The 24,651-nt window shown below is 41.8% G+C and overlaps 1 protein-coding gene across 3 annotated transcripts in view; it reads right to left on the bottom strand.

The window, feature by feature from the left end:
* THSD4 (thrombospondin type 1 domain containing 4) overlaps nt 1-24,651 on the bottom strand; it is a 622,386-nt gene that overhangs the window by 22,526 nt on the left and 575,209 nt on the right. For all 3 annotated transcript variants that reach the window (XM_073303716.1, XM_073303717.1, XM_073303719.1), the window contains one exon: nt 12,026-12,199. In XM_073303716.1, coding sequence (XP_073159817.1) covers nt 12,026-12,199 — 174 coding nt within the window. The remainder of the gene's footprint in view (nt 1-12,025; nt 12,200-24,651) is intronic.

Raw genomic sequence — 24,651 nt, 5'->3', positions numbered from 1 at the left:
AACTTGCAAGTTCTAGGTTTACAGGTTCTATCCTTTGTACTGTTCCATATGGCTAACCAGTAAACAAATGACACACAAGATTTCTATTGTTTATTTATTTATTTGGGCACCAAAGTTCATTTTTCAAAACTGTCCATAAGGAAACAGGTTTCAGAGTAGCAGCCATGTTAGTCTGTATCCGCAAAAAGAAAAGGAGGACTTGTGGCACCTTACAGACTAGCAAATTTATTTGAGCATGATGCATCCGATGAAGTGAGCTATAGCTCACGAAAGCTTATGCTCAAATAAATTTGTTAGTCACTAAGGTGCCACAAGTCCTCCTTTTCTTTTTCATAAGGAAACAGGATTACTTGGTTTAAAAAAAGAAATCCTTACATTTGTCGTACTGAAGCAGCTAAGGTACTACTCGGTCTTGTTACCCAAAATTAGGGTCAAATTTTCAGAGGTGCCTAAGTCTCATTGACTTTCAAATGAGAATTAGGGCTAGTCTACACACAGTTTTTACAATGCTTTAATTATCTCAGTTTAGAAGTTTTATACTTGTATAACTGCATCCACATTAGGTAGTTGTACCACCTTAATTGTTTCGGCTTCTAAACTGGCATAGATAAAGCAGTACAAAAACTGCGTAGCAAACCCCTTAAGCTCCTGAATGCCTACATAACATGGAAAATGGGACTTAGATTCCTGTCATTTAGTTTTGAAAAGTTTGCCCCCTAAACTGCAATACCTATCTTGTAGATCACTCAGAAGCAATGAAAGATATATAGTATTTAGTCAGCACGTGATAAAGAAGGGTTATCAGAAACACACTTGGAGGATTTAGTGAAAGCCAACAAAACATTTTCCCCCAGTAAATTTCTAAACAAAATCACATTCTGAATGGATTATGTCAGGAAACTTTTGTGTTTCCTGTTGAGGATATGACAGCTGTAACTGTTGATTTGAATTCAGAGCATGAAATTCCAACAAATGTGAACATTACCAAAACCAAACCAAAAAGGATACTCTGACTAAAGCCATGACAACACCATTAGCTTAGTTTCCCAAACTACGTTAAAAGTAAAGAAGCAAAAGGTGTAAACACAGGATTCTTTATCTTTACATTTCACAGCTGTTGTTTGATTTCTGTACTTGGTCTCAGCATATTATATTTACATGGCAGTTTCTTTTTCTTACTTATAGGAAGAGGAAGGTCCATCGCTGTCTTGAGAACTATTGCACACTTTTTTATCACAAGGATTTAATTTGCTCATGAAGTAAACTTTATAGCAAACTTAGGTTAAACATTGAGACAATACACTTTCACGAAGCTAAAATATCAGTCTATGATATTAAACTGAAATAAGTTGGAGGCTTTCCACTCTAAAGAAACATTTTGTTATATTTGAGCATGACTGGTTTTAAAGTTCGTAATGTGATAACATATAACTTGAACCAGGCCAGTATGGGATACAAATTTCTGTGAGGCTCTGTGAAAAGGAACATTGAGGATAAACACTGAGAACCCTATATTTATTCACTAGGTTTCAGGAGCCAATTTAGCTTACAGTGACCGTCTGAAAATAAGGCTCACAGGCACAGGCTGAACAAGGCACAAATCAGGAAGCTAATCTGTTAGGATATATCCTAAGAATACTAAGGGATGTTAATCACAACCTTGTACATTAGAGTCTCTTTTTAAGGCCTAAAGAGAGACTCACAACAAAATTTACCTTATGTCCTAGCCTGTGAACCAATTAATAATATTTACTTACGGCCAGCAAACTAGCCTCCACTTTGTCAAATGCATGACAATAGCCTAAAAAACACTTTCTGTTTTGCCTTGGTTTTCATTAGTGGAAGGGAACATATGTATGAGCATATAATACAGATCAGATGACATCAATGAAAGAGCTTTACTTCTTTTCATAGGAAAAGGCTATCACCACCACAAACATTTTCTGGTGAACTCTCTTACAGGCTTTCTGTAGTTGTGAACTGTTGATACAGGGCTGGGAAGTTGCGGGAATATTGCTTGATCATCCAACTCTTCTACACTACTGGCCTAGCTAGCACTAGCAAAACTCAGATCCTTTTAATTCTCCACTGGTGGCAGCAATGGTAGGCATGCTGGTGAAGGCACGGGGGAGGTGGTTTTTTACCATGTATTATCATGAATTTGCTTTCGTAGTGCATATAACCTCTCCTTTGCTGTCCATGAATGGTCATATGCACAAGCTCTTGTCTGAAATAGTGTTAACAGACAAAAGGTCTTGTGAATATTGGAGTGAATATGTAATTTCATATTACAAGAATATAACAATATTTTCATGCTTACAATCTTAAATGGACGATGGTTTAAGATGGGTCTTAATATTAAAATATTCTCCCTAAGCCTCCATCACAGATGCAGCCAAAAAGAAAACACTGGGTTGCCTCCATTGGCCTTCCAACAGAATGCATAAAACTAGGATAAAAGACAGTGATGCCCAGAGGTACCGTCAGGCTCCAAGACACATGCTGCTAAATATGCTGCGGGACTGCTGGATGGGAGGTGATGTGTCCAGTTCCATCTCATGAATGTTGCTTAAACAAGACGTCTGGAGGCTTTTAATATGCATTGCCAATGGTGACGATAAGATGGTTTGACTATCATTAATAGGGATTGTATCATTGAGAACTGGCCTTGAGAGGACTGAAATCATCAGTGGCCATCAATCATCAATCTGTCTGCTGGCACTTTCTGGTCACATTGCCTGCCCTTCTGGTTAAACAAAGTCCCTGCACATCAAGCTCTGAAGATTGGACTTGATGCCGGGAGAGGACCCGGCCCAGTTGTGGACTGGCGGTGGTCGCACAGTTGCCCACAATTAACCCTGGCTGCACCAAATTAGTAAAAACCCTGTGGCGCTCTTAGATGCCAGGAATAAAGCATACTGAGTCATGGACACTTGGCTCTACGGACCTCTGCTGTCTAAGTGTAGTGTTGTTGTATGCCACCTGTGCAGCTGCTTTTCCTCTCCAAAGTTCATGTAGGTCCTACAGGGTTTAATAATTGCTCTTATTTAACATCTATTAACTACCATTAAGAGATATTGTGATGACACAAGCTGTAATGCCAGCATTACCCTGGTGACATGCAGCTATATTAATTCTTTTCATAAGCTATGGCTATGGACAATGTGTTCTCCTACCTCTTTCAGTGCATGTGCAAACTGGAGCCTGGATGGAAAATAGCTGACTCAAGCAGAACCCCAGAAAGAACTGCATGCATCTGAGAAAGTGGGTTCTACCCCACAAAAGCTTATGCCCAAACAAATTTGCTAGTCTATAAGGTGCCACAAGTACTCCTCATTCTTTTTTTAGAAAGAACAACGTAATGCTAAATGAAAAGGGAATTGCTTCAAGGACCTGGTGAGCACCTTTATCTGCCCACCTGCAGTTAGTATTTGTTTTTTATACTGCAGTGACACCTAGGAGTTCCAGCCATGGATTGGGACCCCCTTGTGCTACACACTGTACAAAAACTTAGTGCGGAGCCTGATGGTCATAGTGTAGGGTCATTACTAACACAAAAGGTGAGTCATCAAAAGTTTCTTCTTCTGTCTCTGGCTAACAAAAACACTCCATCCATTTTTCTATGCATATGGCCTGGTCATGATGGCTCTTGCATTCATCACTTCTTTGCTTACTTATTGTAACTCTTGGATCAAGATAAGACGTTTAAAGAGGAAGCTGCAGCTGGTACAAAGTGAGTGGGTTGAGTTGATGAGAACAAATTGCACTGGTGCTCTGCATCTTTCAAGAACTTCTGGATCTACATCAGAAACCTCCAATTGCTCTATTTAGCCTTTATGTGATTAAACCATATTATCTCAAGGACTAGCTGTCCTAGGACCTGCCACATCACCTACCAATGTTCACTTCATTGTACCCAATATCTACAGCAGCCAGTAGGCTCTGGAACACTCCTCCAAATGAGACCAGGAAAAGTCTAGTCCTTGCAAGACTTGTGTCTTCACCAAAGCATTCCTCAAAGAGCCAGAGCAGATGAGAAGACAAACCCAACAGCATCCTCAAAGACAGATGATGAAAACCTAACCAAAGAGGATAGCCAATTGGCTTATCATTACACACAGATCTCACTGTTTTCTACAAGTGCCTACAATGAGTATTTATTATTATTAATATTATAATAGATGGATTTTTTCCTTTCTATACAAAACCTCTCTAGACCCTTTATGTTACCAAAAGTGTTACAAATCTTTATGACATTTTGTTTGATACTGACTTGTTTGTTTTTGCAAACACTGAGCAAAAGAAAAAACCCTAACTGATTATATTCACCAAACGACCACACAATGTGTGAAATAACTGCACATATCCAGGACTCTGCTCTGTCCTACCAGCCTTCCCTGCACCTTGTGCCTGTAGGGATCGGGTGTCACTGGCCCTGTGGCAGCACAGGGATCCCTCTGCAGCTCTGCTGTCTAGGTCCTCTTGCTCATTCCCATGACAGCGGGGCTGTAAAGAGCTCCCAGTGCTACTGCAGGGGCCATTCAGAAGCAGGGTGGCCTCCCACCTGGCCTGGGGCATGTCCTCGTCCTCACAGTCCTGGTCAGGGTGTCTCTGCTGTAGTATCCAAACCTCTGTATTATCTGAATCCCTTCCTTGTCCCCCAGCATTAAGTACATGCGGGGACAAGGAAGGTATTTGGATAATATCGAGGTTTGGATAATAGCGTTTCGGATGATCCTGAGTATACTGTACCTGCACTGGACATCTGCCGTGAGTCTTATTTACTAAGGTGTGACATTGAAACATAACCCTCCCTGCTCCACTATCTCTGGGTCCCAAACCTGCTGTGGGGAAGGCAAAAAAAAAACCTACCCCACCTCACTCAGACTAGTGGTGACCCAGCCCCCAAAGGAAAAGGGCAACTAGTGTAATGCCCAGAGCAGGCCAAGAGGAAACCCAATTCTTCTATGATTACATGGCTGGGAGGGTGCTGCCAACCATGTCCAGGTGAAAGAGGGCTTCTCCGGCCCTGCGCGGGATATAAATACTCTCCCAGTTAGCTGGAACAGCAGCCCCCCTGCACCTCTGACCTCATCCAGCCATTTCCTGCTCCCCACTCCATCCAGGAAACTTTTCCCTTCTTGCTCCTCTGCTACTAATTGCAGAGTAAGTCCTTAAAGGGGGCAACAATACAGAGGCAGTGATCAGGATGTAACCCCTCTGTGTGTGTGTGTGTGAGAGAGACTATATCCCACGTCTGCTTTCGGGGGGCGAGGTCACCTTCCTCTGAAGTATTTGGTGTTGACTACTGGCAGGATACAGGGAATGCACCTTGGATCTGATCCAGTCTGGCAATACCCTATTTGGTATGGTTACAATCAGTAAAATTGGTTAGTCTCTAAGGTGCCACAAGTACTCCTTTTCTTTTTAGTACTCCTAGAAAAATCCAACACTCTGTTGCTACCAGCACACTTCTTTGTTTGTTTGTTGTTTTAAAAGGGAGGGATGTGTTCACTGATACTGCTCCTGATTCAAGCAGGATTATAATCATGAATCCTTTGAAGGTTAGAGTTCATTTCTTCAGCCTTACAAATTCTCATATTGTGTGTGGTTTTTAGAAAATGCCTGAATCTGCCAGGGTTTTCCTTCAGTGTTTGCACATATCTATGTGAGGTGGTGTTGGTTCCAGGCTGAAATGGAAATTTGGCTGACATGGGCTCTTATTGCTTGTTTAAAGGTTAAATACACACAATACTGTTCCTGGCATTGTTTGAAAGGCTTTTAGAAGATTATTCCAGCAGCATATTGGTTTCTGTGTTGAATAAAGGGGTATGATTTTCAAAGGCTTATTCTGGCCTAAAACAATTGAGTGTTATTAATAATGGGGATTTTGTTTATGTTTTGGGTGGAATTTTGTGATCCCTCGACCAGATACCCACAAAAACCTTGGCACCAATGAAAAAGTACAGGGTGTGTTGAGAAAATCAGCATACAGTTTACCTAGGATATTCTAACATGCACATATAGCAAAAGCTCAGAATCATGTAATTCCTGCAGCAAAAAGGCTGCAAACTACCCGTAACAGCACAGAGATGGGCACTGTGTCATACTCTTATCAGGAAGAATGTGAGTAAATCAGCTACTGAACAGAATAAACAACAGGAGAAACAATGTAGCTGCATTTTCTTTAACGGTTACATAGAACATCACTGCCATTCCCCTCCTTCAGCGATTCTACCCAGAAAGCTTTAATAGTCAGCCAAAGCTCCAGAAGCTGCCCTGACTGCGCTCCTTTCCCTGGGTGGAATAGAGCTCATATCCTCTTAGGATAATACTATTTCAGAGAGATGCAGTTATATGTGGAATTTCTGGTAGTAATCCTGGTTCTGTTGAAGTCAATAGGAGTTTTGCCATTAACTTCAGCGCAGCCAGTATGTTTATACAAGTAGAATGTGATCCAATGTTTCAATAGCTCTGACTCATTTTCTCTATTTTAAACTTGTTTAACTCAATGGAGAAGTCAGGGTGGTGACTTTGTCAAGGACAATGGGTACCAAGTTGTGATAGGTCAGTGAAATAAGAAAAACAAGAGGAAATGGCAAATTAAAACACAAGCTATACTAATGGACAAGCGCTGCACACTATCTTCTGCTTTTTTAGTATCTCAGCGGTATGCTACCTCACTTGTCCAGCCACTCCATTCCACTCCCACTAGTATCCTCTTAAGTAATACAAATTCCCCACAGTGTTGTCTTTTCAAACTAGTCATTGTTAGGGTGGAGACTTTGTGTGATAAGAATGAAGAGATTTTTAGTTTTGGGTGCAGTTTGAACCTTCAGGGGTGACAAACAAATTTAAGTGAAATATGGGGGTCTCATGTGTCAGAGAGACTAAAACTCTGGCTTAGTTCTAGATCAGATGTGTAGTTAAAGCTATGAAACAGGTCCTCTGTGTTACCAATTTGTAATCAATAATCACAATTGTCAACATATGTCTATTTGAGCAGACTATATACAATGATCCTTGTTTTGTGTATTTTATATTAACTGCAAGGATACGTAGCACTAATAGATTTTTGGCATGTGTCCTGGGTGAAATATGAGAGAGATTTTCTTCTGTTCCTGAATAGTTACAAAGGAAACACATGCACAGATTATGAATAAGGTTTGCCACAGGACTCAGAATAGGTACAAAATAATAAATTACATTTGCTAAGATCTTTGATGAGTTACCATACAGTAAATGAGTTTGGAATCAGGAAAAAATTGAACGAATGAATGACATTCTTGATTTTTGCAAGAGATTCATTTAGATGATTTAATTGTTTAATACTGATGACAGATTCATCTGCTTTGAACGCAGTGGCCAAGTCTGAGAAAAAGAACTGTCTAAGCATTTTAAAATGGGCATAGGTAGAACTTTTCTTATAAATGAATCAAAAATGGCAGCCATGTTAGACTCAATAGCTGGTTTAAAAACTTAAAATGCCTCTTTTTTCCATTTCAAAACACATACTTGAGCATTGCTTCAACTTATGCCCTGTGATATGTGTTTTCAATGGAAAAGAATGCTTTTATGATTTAAAACTTTGGAATTCTGCTTCCCAGATTTAGGTTTGGCGGCGATAACCACTGCATTGTCTCGTATCAGTGAAATTCTATTCTCTTATTTTTTAAAATATTGTTATTGGTATAGCTCTTAGATAATGTAATTTAGAGATGGTTTCTGACAATCTGTTGAATAAAGGACAAGTCTGCTGAAAAGCACTTGGAGTCCTGATGGTATTTTATTACTGATTTTCTTGAGAATGGTTGTGAAAGCTAAAAGTATAATTTTATTTCATAATAATTTCTGTTCTTCACAACAGGTCTGAACATCCAGGACTTGAGCAACAACTGTCAATAAATGTAAAAGGATTTATCATTAACTAGTAATTAAACTGTGTGCACAGCAACATATGTGATTCTGAATATATTTCCGACTGCAATTCTTTGTAGAGAATGCGTTCTAGCCACTTCTGCAAGAAAACCACTTGCACATACATGGGCTCTGATGTCAAGAAACACTTCATCAACCTCGAGGAGACTGAAGACTATTTCATTGTAACTATGATATATGCAGATGTTAATGCCCTCATCAAGTTCCATTCCCAGCCACAAAATACCCACTATTTACAGGATTCCTCACTGATGATTTGGTTGCAATTAGTTTTGTGAAGCAGCATGTATCCTCTTACTAGGATCTAGCTCCTAACTGCAGCACTGTGTGTCACCAAACTCTCACAAATGGACTGAACAGGCCTAGGGAAAGACGTAAAAGGCCTGTGTACTTTCCGCACAACTGCTGATGTCCAGAGTTCAATTTTTTGAATGTCTTTAGGTTGACAGCAATTCACTGAGGTACCCTTCAGTTGCCGGAGTACATTTAAAAGGAAAGGCTGCCTATGATCAAAGAGCAGGGAGATTTGGAAAACATCTTTTTCATGTTTTCAAACATTTTCAAACATCAGCATGTGGAATTCAGGGGAAAAGCTGAGACACAACAACAGACAATATCCTCAAATGTTGTTAATGCCTGAGAGAATTTGCTACAGGAAACAGCCATCGCCCATCAGAAAAGGAGCTGCAGGTGCCATTACAGATGCAGTAATGTTTTCAGATAGAGGGGATTCTCCTTCCTCAGGAAGGGTTCACTAGAAGTTGCTGGAAAGTGTGTCTTCTATCTTCTGTACTATATGTAACCTAAATGGCGCAGCAACGAAACAGGCACATTGTTCGTAAAGGGGGTGTTCTGGTTACTCTCTGAGATGTTCTGTTCTTTGGAACACAGATACTTCAGATCTATTAAATCAATGCAGTTCTCCCCTTACTCTACTCTTTCCCTTTTTACGTTGTTAAATGTGTTATTAATTGTATTGATGTTCAAATGTTCAGAAATTCCTATGCTGTAAAGAATACAGATTAAAAATACAAATAATATATTTCATGTGTGCAGTGTTCAAGCTTCTAGTCTATCTCCATTGTGGCTCAATGTCTAGAAAAGGCTTCTGGGCAGAATCATATCTGAACATGGGATGGTGCACCAGAAGCATGCTTATGGCTTACAACTATTTCTTGCCCCATTGACCCTCTGAGTTCAGTCTTTGCTCTGAAGGAATGTGCGGACAATACTGACAGCTGGGCTACATTGGAGTTGCTTTCATTTCAACCTCTGTACAAGTCATTTCTTCATGGCCTCAGTTTTTGTTGGCACTTGCATGGACATTAACAACCTTAGTATCGTTTTTGACCACACCTTTTCTGCAGAAAGCCCTATATGTCGTAAAAATGGCATTTTTATGTTGAAAAGGCCTCGTGATTTGTTATCTGATTGCTGACAGCCAAATTCTTCTTGCTGGAACAACGTGCAGGACCCAGAATGATTAGATTTACTGTGCTGGGTACATTTTGAACCCTTCAGGTTATGTCACTTGACTTCAGAAGCTCCTGAGAGTTACAATGGAAGGAAGCTGGTATTTCCATGCAGCCTGACGTGCAAGAAAACTGCCATGTAAGGCTTGTATGCAACATCAGCTCCCTTTTCTTCTATGGGGACAGGACCAGACGCAAAGCACCTATTCGTGTGTATGAAGTACTCTGTGTAATACAACGCAGATTTCAAATATGATTACAATTACATTTAAACATCTTTTAAAACTAAGTCTATTGTGGCTATTTAAAAATACCAACAATTAGCACTTATATTGTGTTTCACAACTTCAAAGCATTTTCAGAATAGGAGCCCTTTAATCACCATCTAAGCATCCTTTATTTTCCGGGGGGATCTTGAAATCTCTGATACATTGAAACTACAGGCCCAGCCAAGAGGCACTTCCCTAATAATTTGATGGAATGTAGGTACCAGCAGTCTGAAAACCTCTAGAGGTTATATAAAACTCCACACAAAGGGGATGTAACTCTTTGGGCTCCAGTTGACAGCTTTTGAAATTCCTCTACCGCCAGGAACAATATTTTTCCATTAGAATGAAAAGAAACATTGAGATGTGGGACAAGGGAAGAATTTATCTTAGTACAAGAGCACCAGGGAGCTGGCCACTGGCCAAATTTTGTTCTCTTCACCTGCCACTTCAGAACTCAGGGGAGCCAAACCAAAAATAACTTGTTTTTAGCACTTGCTTTTGTCTATTCATGCTTAGTGCTTTGGCATGCTTAGTGCTACATGCCTCCCTTCTGGTGTTCAATGGCTCTATGATGAAGGGTACGAAGAGAAGAATGCTGGTTTTGAATTTTTGAGCTGCCTTAAATGCCAGAAGCAATGTCCACATTTTCTGAGGAAGCTGGGTCAATATATACTTCATAAGGTACAGTACTCTAATGGGATTAAATCAAAGTCATTCAATTTCCAAAAAGGAGACTAAGGTTTTGTCTACACTTAGAAGTTTTGCCATTTTAGCTATGACAGCACAGTTAGAGCAGCAAAATCCCACTAGTGTAGCTATAGTTATACCAGTATGAAAGTGCTTATATCAGCATAGCCTATTTTGATTTGGCAAAGCACATTCTACCAGTATAACTGCACCTACACTGGGGTTTTACCAGAATAATTAGGTTGGCAAAAATGAAACCTAACTAACATAATTATGCCAGGAAAACATTTAAAGTGTCGACTGGCCCTAAACAGGGAGATTATCTCTTGAACTGGGGCTGACAGTAGAGAAGAGTCCTTTGTAATTCTTTCAAGCATTAATGTTCTTGAGCATCATCAGCTAGTTCTACAGTAAAGGTTGAGTTTTATTATATCTGTTTAATGGTGTATTACTGAATATATTTAACTGTGGCAAAGAAGTACAAAACCTTATCCACTCTTTTTTAAAAAATAAACAAATTCTTTTCACTGGTCACTGAAACCGGTCATTAAACTTGCAAACCTCAAGTGTAATGGCAGAATTTTTTGCTATTTGGTGAAAAACTTATCATTAAGGACACCCTGATACCTGGTGAAAAACACTCCATTCAGAGAAAGTTGTGGGAATATAGCCTATGTTTATCATTTTTTATTTTAAAATGAAGGAACATTTCATGAAAAAACATCTGTTTCATTAACTTTTGTTGCTTATAATTCACTTACAGTTAGAGATTTGTAATATCGTATTAGTTACTGGTGACAGTGTTGTCATCAAATGAGAACTGCATACCTGGATTTGGGGTAATGAGTAGCTCTAACTTCGCTGTCCATGCTTCTGATCCTGGGACCAAACAGGCCCCTCGTGTAAGTTAACTCAGCCTAAGGGATGATCTAAATTATGCTGGCTAGAACAGTCCTCTATGGGGCAGGGGGCACCTCTACCAATTTTGCCGCCCCCAGCAGTCGCCGCCGAATTGCCGCCATGCCTGGAGGAGTAGCGGAGCTGCCTCCCAAAGCCACCATGGCAGGAAGGGAGGCGGAGCTGCCGCCGAGGGACACGGACTGCCGCCCCATTCTGAATGCCGCCCAAGCACCTGCTTGGAAAGCTGGTGCCTGGAGCCGGCCCTGCTACGGGCAGCTTTGCTGGCCAGAGCAGCGTGCTCCAGCCATACCCCTCCGTGCCTCTGGTCTACCCAGGAAATATCACCTATACCATGGAGGAGGGAAGTGTTACACAGAGCTGGTTGCTGGGTTTATGTCACATGAGGATTCCTCTGCAAGGGAATCCCCAGCTGCTCTGTGGCAGTGACACAAAGATCTGGATTTACGTCTCCAGCTGAGAGATACAAGTGTCATAGTAAAGGAGCAAAGAAACAAAAATCTTATTTTCATCCAAGTGTCATAATAATTTCATCCGAGTAATAAAAACAGGGGGAGAAAATGACAGCAAATATACATCATATCAAAGGAACAAAAAATAAACACAGTTTGTAATACTCTATGAGAAGACAATTAGTCCAAAAGGTGCACAACCAAAATACTTTCCCACTTTAAATAATTTTTGTATCGATAAAAAATTGGTGATAGAAATATAAATATATCATTTTGATGTAAAACTCACCTGACTCCAGCTTCCAGCAAACCACTCCACTTTACCCACACAGGGTCCATTGTCACAGGGGATGGTTTCAGAGGGTCTGTTATTCCCACAGCCCTCCAGTGGCAAACTGCTGACATGGTTAGTCATACAAACTACTGACCGTGTTCGGACTCCTGCACCACATTCCGCAGAACACTGTACAATGGGAGACGAAATAGACACTCATTAGTCCCTTTCTTTGACCGATGGTTACACAATTAAATGAAGACCGGGAACAATCCTGGAAGTGCTAATGATACTATTCAATGCTCATTATTATTTGTATTACTGTTGTGCCAAAAGGCCCCATATCATGTCAGGGCTCTATTGCGCTTGGTGCTGTACAAACATAATAAAACACAGTCCCTGCTTTAAAGAGCTTACAATCTAAATGGACAAGAGAGATGAAAGGGATGAGGTGGGGAGGGAAGGATGTAACTTATAAGGACAGTGAGCAGGATGAAGTCATGGTAGTTCTTCAAAGCTCTTCTCCTCTACCCCAGATTTGTTTTATTTCCTTATATATGTGAGCAGAGGGAAGGGAAAATGGATGAATTTGACAAACAATATGAGACGTGTATGGCTCCATTTTCAAACTTTGATGCTTGAGGCAGGACACCCTGTTTCACATCTGGGTGCACCATTTTGCATTTATATACCAATAGTGACAGCCTACGGCTGACAAAGAGGATGGGGGCTGGGACGCCTTTCCTAGACCCCTGGCACTGGTACTGAGGTGGGCTGCAGAGCAAGTCTTGAAGTCTGTTGGTCATGTTGCAGGGTACAACAGCTAGAGCCACCACAGGGTAATAAAAAGGTACATGAAAGGGTCAGGCAAACCCTAACCCAATCGTTATTAACTCATCACTAATTATTAAACAAATAATTTCAGTGCAAAACTATTGACTGTAATATTTCCAGAGAACTTGATTCTGTGGTACATTGACATTCACATTTTTTCAGTGTTACTTCTTAACTGTACACTTCCTCCATATAACCCAAAGCATGTTTTCTAAACCTACACACACACACACACTTTCTTTTTTAAAATTCCCTTTGGGCTCCATATTCCTCCTGGATCATGGCTAGGAGGAGACTTGATTTTTTAAATTTTATTTCTAAATTTGATCTGACTCCCTTTCCCATTTAAAAAAATGTCTAACCATGCTATTATTTTTTTCCCAGAACACAAGCCTACTGCAAAACCAATTGATATAGAAAGCCTGAAACCTACCATGGATGTAGGTCTCATTGAGGACTTTTGCTAGGATTAAAAAGTTTTTGATTGAATCTACCAAAGTTACAGGCATTTGACAATTATCTACTGAATATGAAACCTAAGATACAGTCATTAATTACATGATCACGGATGACTTTAGAAATTACCACAAAGTAGTCAAAGCACATCAAGGACAAAGTAGATGACCATAATGGTCCCTTCTGGTTTTAAAAATCCATGCATCTATGACAGTTCAGATCCAGATTTCACAAAAGGTCAGGGAAGTTTTCAGATTTGAGGTTTTCCTTTGGCCTCTAGTTATTGAAAATGAAAAGGTACCACCAAAATTGCAGGAAAAATCTGCAACTATATTACATTGCATTGTATTGTATTATAATGCATACACCAAGCATTAATTTTCACATTTCATGACTTAATTACTAAACTTTGCTAACACTGAAACCTTAACATTGCATTAAATAAATTGTTTATTACTATACATAGATGGGTGGACACATTTGTCACAAACATAAAGATGCTATGCAGTTATTCATCGCTCATCTTGGATTAGATTCCACTTAGCACACAATTTTAGCTATTCCCCTTGCACTCTGCCCTGGAATCTTTCTCCACGAGGAATAATTCTACCAGTTCAATACCCTGGTCAGCTTCTACTGCTGCCATTAAAAACAAACAAGCCTAACATGCCAGTGTTCAGTTTGGTATTTTGCATATAGCAGACTCTAGATTTCTTTGTCTATTTTTTCTTATTACTCACATTTTTCTTCTTAGCTGCACTCGATATTTTGTGTCTGGATTATTAAAAAGCAAGAAAAAGTGTGCAGCTTGCTGAAAGATGTGCATGCAGCTTGCTGAAAGATGTGTGCATAACTAAATTTAAACAGCTACAAGCTGTTATATTATATTACACATGGAAAGAAAACCACAAATAACAATTTGTTACATGGTGAAAACATATGCTTGATTGGCATTTGCAATTTTATTTTTAATATATAATTTCATTAGCTAGGAGAAGTTATGCATTGCTGCTAGACTGTATAGAATATTCCTTGTGAATGAATGGATGGCTCTGTATTGGTTAGTGGACCCTTACTGCATTTTTAAAGGGATGACTCAAGGTACTCGTGATGGGACACAGACCTGGTCTCTCCTAGTTTGAATCTCGCTCCAGTCAGTGGTGACAGAAAGTCTACCCTATCTGAATTACAGTGCTGGTGATCTGTGGGGCTAGTGATTTATTGAGCTGGTGATTTCTGCCTAGTTCCAGCTATCCACATTATAAAAAAACAATCACAACTGGCACTAGCTGCCTTTTCTGTTGGTCTTCTCAAGAGAGGCCAAGGATTGAATGGGCAATGGAAACCAAATTACCCCCTCACCATCCTGATGCATATTGGTAGGGTAATGTGGGAAACATATTGCTTTTGTAACTGTTCCATGGATTAACACCAGTAATTTACTTTCCGCTGTCATCCAGCCAGCACCTTTCAGAAAGCACTTAAGCAAATACCTGATTTAAGCATACAAGTGCTTTGCTGAATTGGGACCTTGAAGAAGGTAAAGTGAGTTAACTGTTACAAATGATACTGATTGAATAATACTACTATTGTTAATACTAATTACTAATCAAAATATAATTTTGGAGTGGTTGAAAATTCAGGATTTAAACACATGCTTAAGTATTTTTCTCAATTAAGACTTGTGTCCCAAATTTCCTCCTGAATCTGAAAAATAAAAATAATTCAGTCTCTTCTAAATGATGCCTGCAAATAACAGATATAAATCTTAGTCTCTTTGTGAGACATCCTAAAACCAGACCCCAGCTACTAAACTGATTGATTAAAATGGTCATGTTGCTGTACACAGCTCTCGTATTGGTCTCCCCAGTATGCCTCTCTGCTCTAATATTATGAATTGGCAGTGTACTGATATGTACAAGAATCATAATTTGCAAACAAATCTGATAGCTAATTTTGTATGTCAATTACATGGGTTCTTTAAACACTGCTTACTTTGTAACGAAAGAGGTGCCAGGGCTCAAGCAATTTTTTTACTTTCATAATTGAAGTGGCAAGGCCAGCGATGTTGGAGCTATGAACTGCCAAGCTTAGAGGTGCTGGGGCTCAGCCCTGGCACAAGTTAAGTACTGCATTTAAGTGTTAAAATATATGCTGGTCCCCTATTTAACACCGTGACCTATATAGTTCTCAATACGTAAGTGTTTAACTGAGCCCCATAAATAATTACAGGTTTCAGAGTAACAGCCGTGTTAGTCTGTATTCGCAAAAAGAAAAGGAGTACTTGTGGCACCTTAGAGTCTAACCAATTTATTTGAGCATGAGCTTTCGTGAGCTACAGCTCACTTTATCGGATGCATACCGTGGAAACTGCAGCAGACTTTATATACGCACAGAGATCATGAAACAATACCTCCTCCCACCCCACTGTCCTGCTGGTAATAGCTTATCTAAAGTGATCATCAAGTTGGGCCATTTCCAGCACAAATCCAGGTTTTCTCACCCTCCACCCCCCCCCCCCCACAAACTCACTCTCCTGCTGGTAATAGCCCATCCAAAGTGACAACTCTCACCAGCAGGAGAGTGAATTTGTGTGCGGGGGTGGAGGGTGAGAAAACCTGGATTTGTGCTGGAAATGGCCGAACTTGATGATCACTTTAGATAAGCTATTACCAGCAGGCCAGTGGGGTGGGAGGAGGTATTGTTTCATATTCTCTGTGTGTATATAAAGTCTGCTGCAGTTTCCACGGTATGCATCCGATGAAGTGAGCTGTAGCTCACGAAAGCTCATGCTCAAATAAATTGGTTAGTCTCTAAGGTGCCACAAGTACTCCTTTTCTCTCTACACAATGTGAATGATAATCAAGGTGGGCCATTTCCTGCACAAATCCAGGTTCTCTCACCGCCTCACCCCCTCCAAAAACCACACACACAAACTCACTATCCTGCTGGTAATAGCTCATCCAAAGTGACCACTCTCCCTACAATGTGCATGATAATCAAGGTGGGCCATTTCTAGCACAAATCCAGGTTTTCTCACCCCCCCACCCCCATACACACACAAACTCACTCTCCTGCTGGCAATAGCTCATCCAAACTGACCACTCTCCAAGTTTAAATCCAAGTTTAACCAGAACGTCTGGGGGGGGGGTAGGAAAAAAGAAGGGGAAATAGGCTACCTTGCATAATGACTTAGCCACTCCCAGTCTCTATTTAAGCCTAAATTAATAGTATCTAATTTGCAAATGAATTTCAATTCAGCAGTTTCTCGCTGGAGTCTGGATTTGAAGTTTTTTTGTTTTAAGATAGCGACCTTCATGTCTGTGATTGCGTGACCAGAGAGATTGAAGTGTTCTCCGACTGGTTTATGAATGTTATAATTCTTGACATCTGATTTGTGTCCATTTATTCTTTTACATAGAGACTGTCCAGTTTGACCAATGTAAATGGCAGAGGGGCATTGCTGGCACATGATGGCATATATCACATTGGTGGATGTGCAGGTGAACGAGCCTCTGATAGTGTGGCTGATGTTATTAGGCCCTGTGATGGTGTCCCCTGAATGGATATGTGGGCACAGTTGGCAACGGGCTTTGTTGCAAGGATAAGTTCCTGGGTTAGTGGTTCTGTTGTGTGGTATGTGGTTGTTGGTGAGTATTTGCTTCAGGTTGCGGGGCTGTCTGTAGGCAAGGACTGGCCTGTCTCCCAAGATTTGTGAGAGTGTTGGGTCATCCTTCAGGATAGGTTGTAGATCATTAATAATGCGTTGGAGGGGTTTTAGTTGGGGGCTGAAGGTGACGGCTAGTGGTGTTCTGTTATTTTCTTTGTTAGGCCTGTCCTGTAGTAGGTAACTTCTGGGAACTCTTCTGGCTCTATCAATCTGTTTCTTCACTTCCACAGGTGGGTATTGTAGTTGTAAGAAAGCTTGACAGAGATCTTGTAGGTGTTTGTCTCTGTCTGAGGGGTTGGAGCAAATGCGGTTGTATCGCAGAGCTTGGCTGTAGACAATGGATCGTGTGGTGTGGTCAGGGTGAAAGCTGGAGGCATGTAGGTAGGAATAGCGGTCAGTAGGTTTCCAGTATAGGGTGGTGTTTATGTGACCATTGTTTATTAGCACTGTAGTGTCCAGGAAGTGGATCTCTTGTGTGGACTGGACCAGGCTGAGGTTGATGGTGGGATGGAAGTTGTTGAAATCATGGTGGAATTCCTCAAGGGCTTCTTTTCCATGGGTCCAGATGATGAAGATGTCATCAATATAGCGCAAGTAGAGTAGGGGCTTTAGGGGACGAGAGCTGAGGAAGCGTTGTTCTAAATCAGCCATAAAAATGTTGGCATACTGTGGGGCCATGCGGGTACCCATAGCAGTGCCGCTGATCTGAAGGTAAACATTGTCCCCAAATGTAAAATAGTTATGGGTAAGGACAAAGTCACAAAGTTCAGCCACCAGGTTAGCCGTGACATTATCGGGGATAGTGTTCTTGACGGCTTGTAGTCCATCTTTGTGTGGAATGTTGGTGTAGAGGGCTTCTACATCCATAGTGGCCAGGATGGTGTTATCAGGAAGATCACCGATGGATCACTCCAGCGAGAAACTGCTGAATTGGAATTCATTTGCAAATTGGATACTATTAATTTAGGCTTAAATAGAGACTGGGAGTGACTAAGTCATTATGCAAGGTAGCCTATTTCCCCTTCTTTTTTCCTACCCCCCCCCCCAGACGTTCTGGTTAAACTTGGATTTAAACTTGGAGAGTGGTCAGTTTGGATGAGCTATTGCCAGCAGGAGAGTGAGTTTGTGTGTGTGTCCCCCGGAAAAAAAGGGGGGGGTGAGAAAGCCAGGATTTGTGCTGGAAATGGCCCACCTTGATTATCATGCACATTGTAGGGAGAGTGGTCACTTTGGATGAGCTATTACCAGCAGGATAGTGAGTTTGTGTGTGTGGTTTTTGGAGGGAAGTGAGGGGGTGAGAGAACCTGGATTTGTGCAGGAAATGGCCCACCTTGATTATCATGCACATTGTGTAGAGAGTTGTCACTTTGGATGGGCTATTACCAGCAGGAGAGTGAGTTTGTGTGGGGGGGGGTGGAGGGTGAGAAAACCTGGATTTGTGCTGGAAATGGCCCAACTTGATGATCACTTTAGATAAGCTATTACCAGCAGGACAGTGGGGTGGGAGGAGGTATTGTTTCATGATCTCTGTGTGTATATAAAGTCTGCTGCAGTTTTCACGGTATGCATCCGATGAAGTGAGCTGTAGCTCACGAAAGCTCATGCTCAAATAAATTGGTTAGTCTCTAAGGTGCCACAAGTACTCCTTTCCCATAAATAATTGTATTTCAAACCAACTAAGCAGGAATGTGCAGTGTTGCTGTAGCCATGTCTTAATGGATATTAGAGAAATAAGGTGGGTGATGTAATATATTTTATTGGACCAACTTCTGTTAGTGAGAGAGGCAAGCTTCTTCAGTGCAAGCTCAAAAGCTTGTCTCTCTCACAAACTGAAGTTAGTCCAATAAAATATATTACCTCACTCACCTTGTCTCTCTAAGTGGGAATATGTCTTGTATCCACTCAGCATATTACACCCTAGGAAGGTATAGTTAAATATACGGTAAGGGGAGGGGCGGGGAAGCAGGAGCAGGGTTATCCTGCAAACAATTTCCTTATTTCTAAGTAATTTCCATTTGACAATCTAATTTACTTTTCTGCTTCCCAAACAAAACAGAATTGGGAACAAGCTTAGTCTGTGAAGTCTTCCAGAAATTCTCCATAGTCTTCTGTTTTAAATGATTATGTCTGAGCTGGATTAATGTCTCAAATAACAAAGGAAATACCAAATGGGAAGGTATCGAGCTATCCCACTCTGTGCTGTGAGATTTTACTACAGATTAGCTACCCACAAAGGATCTGAGCAGCAAATGTAAAACCCAAATGTTTCTTATTTTAGTTTTTGGTTTTCCATGTTGTTTTTTTCATAAGTAAAAACCTCCTATGTAAAAGCCAGGCTCCCAAGAGCTCAAAGGTACAGCCCAGCACAGGGCTACAGTAGAGCCCTGCACCGGGACTGGGATCCCACAGTTCCACAGGACCTGCTGCCATAATAGCAGGAGCGGATGGGAGCGGAATGAAAAAATAGTCCCACGGAGGGCTCTACCCAAAGGTACAGAGAGGGAGTATTTGGATAAAGCCATTCTTTCCCTTCCAGTTCTTACAGATTACACACATATGTTATGTTGCTTTGTAGTCCCACAAAAATACAAGTTTGGGTGACACCCACCCTGATATTCAGAGGCGTGCTATTTCTTTTATTCCCAAATTCCCTCCCTCAACAGTTCAGCTTGAAGACCCATTTATTCCCTACCTTCTTAAAAAAAAAATTGATACCAGTGTTTGTGAAAGCCAGAATGACCTCTGGGTAAAACTGATGTCTGATCTGGCACCACTTGCTCTGGGAGCAGCAGGCCTGAATTTCTGTGTTTATTCACAGGATAGGTAGAACAGGTAGACTGATTGTGCAAGCTTCCACACATTGATGTGCGACCTGGAGTTACATTGATAATTCAGTCTCCAATTCATATTCTAAACTGAGACAGTCAACATGGCTTCCAGGTAAGTGACAACAGCAGTGTAGACATTTGTCTACGAGGAGCTAAACTAAGCCCCCTCTCCCCACTCATTTCATGTGGTTTTAGGCCACAATTTTTAGCTTTAACTGAAGTTTAAAAAAAAACCAAAGAAACAAGTAACATGTTTTCTAGTAAAGCATTGGTAAAACTTGCCAATTTCTGCTGATACCCCTTCTCCAGACGCCATCCCTATCCCACACATTATTTCCTGCAGTATTTAGAAGATTGTGCAAATCCTCTCCAATTTATGTACTACAGGAGGGCCACAAAAATAAAATGAATATGTATTTATGAAAAGTCAGAAAACAAAGTTACAAAAATCATTCACCTGCATTTCATCTAAACTATGTGAAAATTGGACACTAGTGCTTTTGGAATATACTCCAAGGTGAAGCAAGCAGTGATCTACTGGCAATAGGTGAAGGGCCAAATTTTCAAGAGAGCCCAATTCCCATTTAGGCACCCAAATAAAGGCCAGATTTTCAAAGGAGATCAGCGTACTGGGAGCAATGCTGATTTCTTTTGAAAATCTGGTCATAAGTGTCCCAAATAGAAATGGTCAGTTCCTATTTGTCTGAGATACTAAGCATGTTTAAACCACTTGGACTAAACAAATAGGAAAATTAGTCAGTGTGGAGTTAAATGAGCTAATGCAGCAGAACCACTCGAAACTTTGTAGAATTAGTGGTTAATTGGTAGTTACATTAAAAGAGTGAACCAGCCAAACCTTTCCCAGATGAATAGTAAAAATGCAGTAACTATTCTATAAATTCAGCTTATTTCCCACTTTATTTTTGTATTACCTGATTGGTGTCTTTATTTTTATTTAAAGTGACTGCTCTAACCTCTATTGTCCTAATAGATGCTCATTATCTTTCAGATCCAAGAGCTATGCCCCTGCTCCCAACAACAGGGAGTTTTATTATGTCAAGTAATTGCTTAACCTTCTCTTGCCTTGATACACCAGAACAAGGGGAGTAGCTGACACAGGACCTCTCCAGAGAGATGCCAATGAAGATTTTCCTTCAGACTGGTTACTGTACTGGAAGGCACAGGCTACTACACATTAAGGGCAGGTCTTCACTACCCAGATCGGCGGGTAGTGATCGATCCCCGAACGTGCTCCCTGTCGACTCCGCAACACCAGCTCGCGAGAGGCAGAAGCGGAGTCGATGGGGGAGTGGCAGCGGTTGACTCACCGCCATCCTCATGGCCAGGTAAGTCGACCTAAGATACGCCAGCTTCAGCTACGCTATTCGCATAGCTGAAGTTGCGTATCTTAGGTCGACCCCCCCACCCCCAGTGTAGAGCAGGGCTAAGTTTTTTAAACCAAGGGAAAAGTGTGTGATGTGTTTAGAAGTAGGGTGATGGCTAGAAATACACTAGTGGTGGAAGAGCAATAATAGGCTAGCAATAGGAATTATGTGTGACCAGGGACAGTACCAAGTCACAACACAGTGAATTGCACTACCACAGTTAGTGATGTGAACAATTAGACCCCTCCTCAGAGTCTGAACCTTGGTGAGAGTTGGACTCCTAAAGATGTATGTAAATCCTTGAGGGGGGAAACATTTTTAGTAATTGCTTGTGAAATCTGGTGCACTATTATACTTAACTTCAGTGTTCTGTGATAAAATATGAGCTTGTTTTATTGTAATTCTAATCTCTATGTATAGTTTCCAGTTATAAAATGTCTGGGTTTATATTCATGTCTGCAAATATAATAGCATGCTGTATTGACCAATGAGTGCCTGATTGCTTATAAACAAACCAATTTTTTTTTGGCAGTCACATGTTTTTTAGGAAATCTGAAGCAGCTGCATCATGTGAAAGGAAAACAAACTGGAGGAGGAATAAACGCTTCTTTAGGCAGTGGCCACACTTCTATCAACATGTCCTTCAAAATTAGACTGGTTTTGTGTTTCATTGCAAGCTAAATACTGAGTTATGGCTTTGCACTGAAACATTGCAAAATTGGTGCCCTTATAGGGTTTCAACACAAAATGAGGGGAAACTTGACACTTTGACGGAGTTTTACTTAAAACTTGGAAGAAAAAAATCACATTTGCATGATCTCCTGTGAGGTGGAACTGCTGCACTTTCCATGGCTTTCCCCAGGCCTTCCCTACCCATCACTCCACCAGGACCAGGAGGATTCTATTTTATATGTCCACTGTTAGAAACAATCATTGTTAATCATAATACACCATGGGATACAGGCAGTGGTGGATTTAGAGTTAGTAGGGCCTGTGATGTTCTGTACCTCAGGTGAATACCCTGCACCCCCACGTTCATCCTTATACTATGATTGTATGGTATTCAATGCAAAGTTTGTCATGTCGGGTGTCTTCGGAAGGCTCATGATGTACTGAGCATTGTTGTTATGGTAATGTTATAGGTTTTAATTTAATTCATATAGTTATGAGGCTGAAAATGTATCCTCATGGATTACAACAAGCCCAGGCAAAAACTCTCCAAGAGCAGAGGGGCAGTTCACACGTCATCAGGGCATGTATGGGACAAACACAGCCCATCCTCACAGGAACAAAGGACACTGGCCTAGGCAGCAACAAAGGATCTGTTGGACAAAGTCAGTCACCCCCCTTCCTTTGGTCAGTTTGGGACTGCTCACCTGACTCTGAAGGGGGAAGGGGGCAAAGCCAAGAGGGAAAAAAGGACATGATAAAAGGAAGAGACGTTGCCATGCTCTTCCTCTCTCTTCCATCTCCATACATCACCACCAAGCGACTGAAGCGCTGATCAAAGGGGAGAGCCTAGCTGAAGGGCAACCAGCCAGCCTGTGGTGGGAAGCATCTAAGTTTGTAAGGGCACTGAAAATGTTAAGATCAGCTTATAATGTGTTTTGCTTTTATTTCATTTGACCAAATCCGACTTGTTGTGCTTTGACTTATAATCACTTAAAATCTATCTTTGTAGTTAATACATTTGTTTGTTTATTCTACCCGAAGCAGTGCATTTGGTTTGAAGTGTGTCAGAAACTCCCCTTGGGATAACAAGCCTGGTGCATATCAATTTCTTTGTTAAATTGACGAACTCATATAAGCTTGCAGCATCCAGCAGGCATAACTGGACACTGCAAGACAGAGGTTCCTAGGGTTGTGTCTGGGACTGGAGATATTGGCTAGTGTCATTTGGTTGCACAATCCAAGGAGCAGCTCACATGCCAGAGGCTGTGCGTGAACAACCCAGGAGTGGGGGTTCTCACAGCAGAGCAGGGTAACGCTGGCTTCCAGAGTCAAGGATTGTAGTGACCTGGCAGATCACTGGTCCAGATAACACCAGGGGAACGTCACAGGGCCCTGTGTGGAGCTTCATTTTTGGGGCCTCCCCCACAGGACCCAGCCAAGAAAAAGAACATTCTCTCTTATCTCCTCTCCATTTTGCATTCTTCTTTTCTTCATCCTCCTCCTATATTATAAATAATGGGAAGTAAATGAAAATAAAGCTAGGTACCTTAATTGGGGCAGTGGGTGTGGAGGGTGGGCTCTGGGAGGAAATTTGGGTGCTGGCTGTGGGCTCTGGGCTGGGGGTTGGGGTGTGGGAGGCATGTGGGCTCTGGGAGGAAGTTTGGGTGTGGGGTGCAGGCTGTAGGCTGGGGCAAGGGGTTGGGGTGCAGGATGGGGGCAAGAGGGAGGCACTTTATCTCGGGCAGCGCGGCTCCCAAAGTGACCGGCATACACACCCCTCCTGCAGCAGCTCCTAGGAGGGGGGAGCACGGCGGTCTCCACACACCACTGCCCGCAGGCACCACCCCTGCAGCTCACATTGGCTGCAGCTCCCGGCCAACGGGAACTGCGGAGTTGGTGCTTGGGGCGGGGGCAGTGCGCAGAGACACCCCACCTCCAGAGGCCACAGGGACATGCTGGCTGCTTCTGGGAGCAAAGTGGCATAGAGGGAGGGAGGCAGAGCAGGAGGGAAGCTGCCTTAGCCCTGCTGAGCTGCTGCTGGCATGTCTCTATGCACCCCTTGGTGGGAGGGGGACGGCAGGTCTCCATGCGCTGCCCAGGGCAGGGGCAGCATGCAGAGCCGCCTCCCCCCTGCACCAGGGGCGCGCAGAGACATGCCAGCAGCCGGCCACTTCTGGGAGTGGCGTGGGGCCACCGGCCACAGCATGCAGGCAGCCTGCCTGCCTAAGCCCTGCTGCACCGCCGTCTGAGACTCAGAGGCAGGTTGTCAGATATTTGTCCTGCATTTTGGGGGGCCCCCTGTCATTGAGAGCCCCATGCTACTGTGGTTTGTTTCATCGTAAATCTGCTCCTGGATACGGTTAACTAGGGTTTCTATTGCTTCTGTCAAGCTAGCTAATCTAGTATACCAAATCAGTCACCCATACAAACAGTCCCTGAACATTCTGCTGCTCTAAGCAACCACCTGTTCCACCTCCTTTTTAGAGTCAGCTTTGGGAGGACAATTTGGCAGCCTTCAATATCAGAACTGTAGGCATTTCAGAATAATTTAACAATTTGGAAGGTTATATTGTATATTGATTTCTAAAAGCCACCTGGAATTCCTAGGGTGAATTTCTCAAGTGATGAAGAATGCACTGTCAAAATATACGACACTAAACAACAGGAAACAGTTTCACTGAAATATAAGTCAGCTAGCCTGTTGAAGATGAGATTTGTGCCAGGTTACAGAGCAGTAAACTGCAGTGGATAGGCCTAATTTTATGGTGGAACTCCAGCCAGCCATCTCAAGGCTGA

Source organism: Lepidochelys kempii, chromosome 10 (assembly GCF_965140265.1).
Source record: "Lepidochelys kempii isolate rLepKem1 chromosome 10, rLepKem1.hap2, whole genome shotgun sequence".
NCBI lineage: Eukaryota > Metazoa > Chordata > Testudines > Cheloniidae > Lepidochelys > Lepidochelys kempii.
This window is presented reverse-complemented; position numbering and strand designations above follow the sequence as displayed.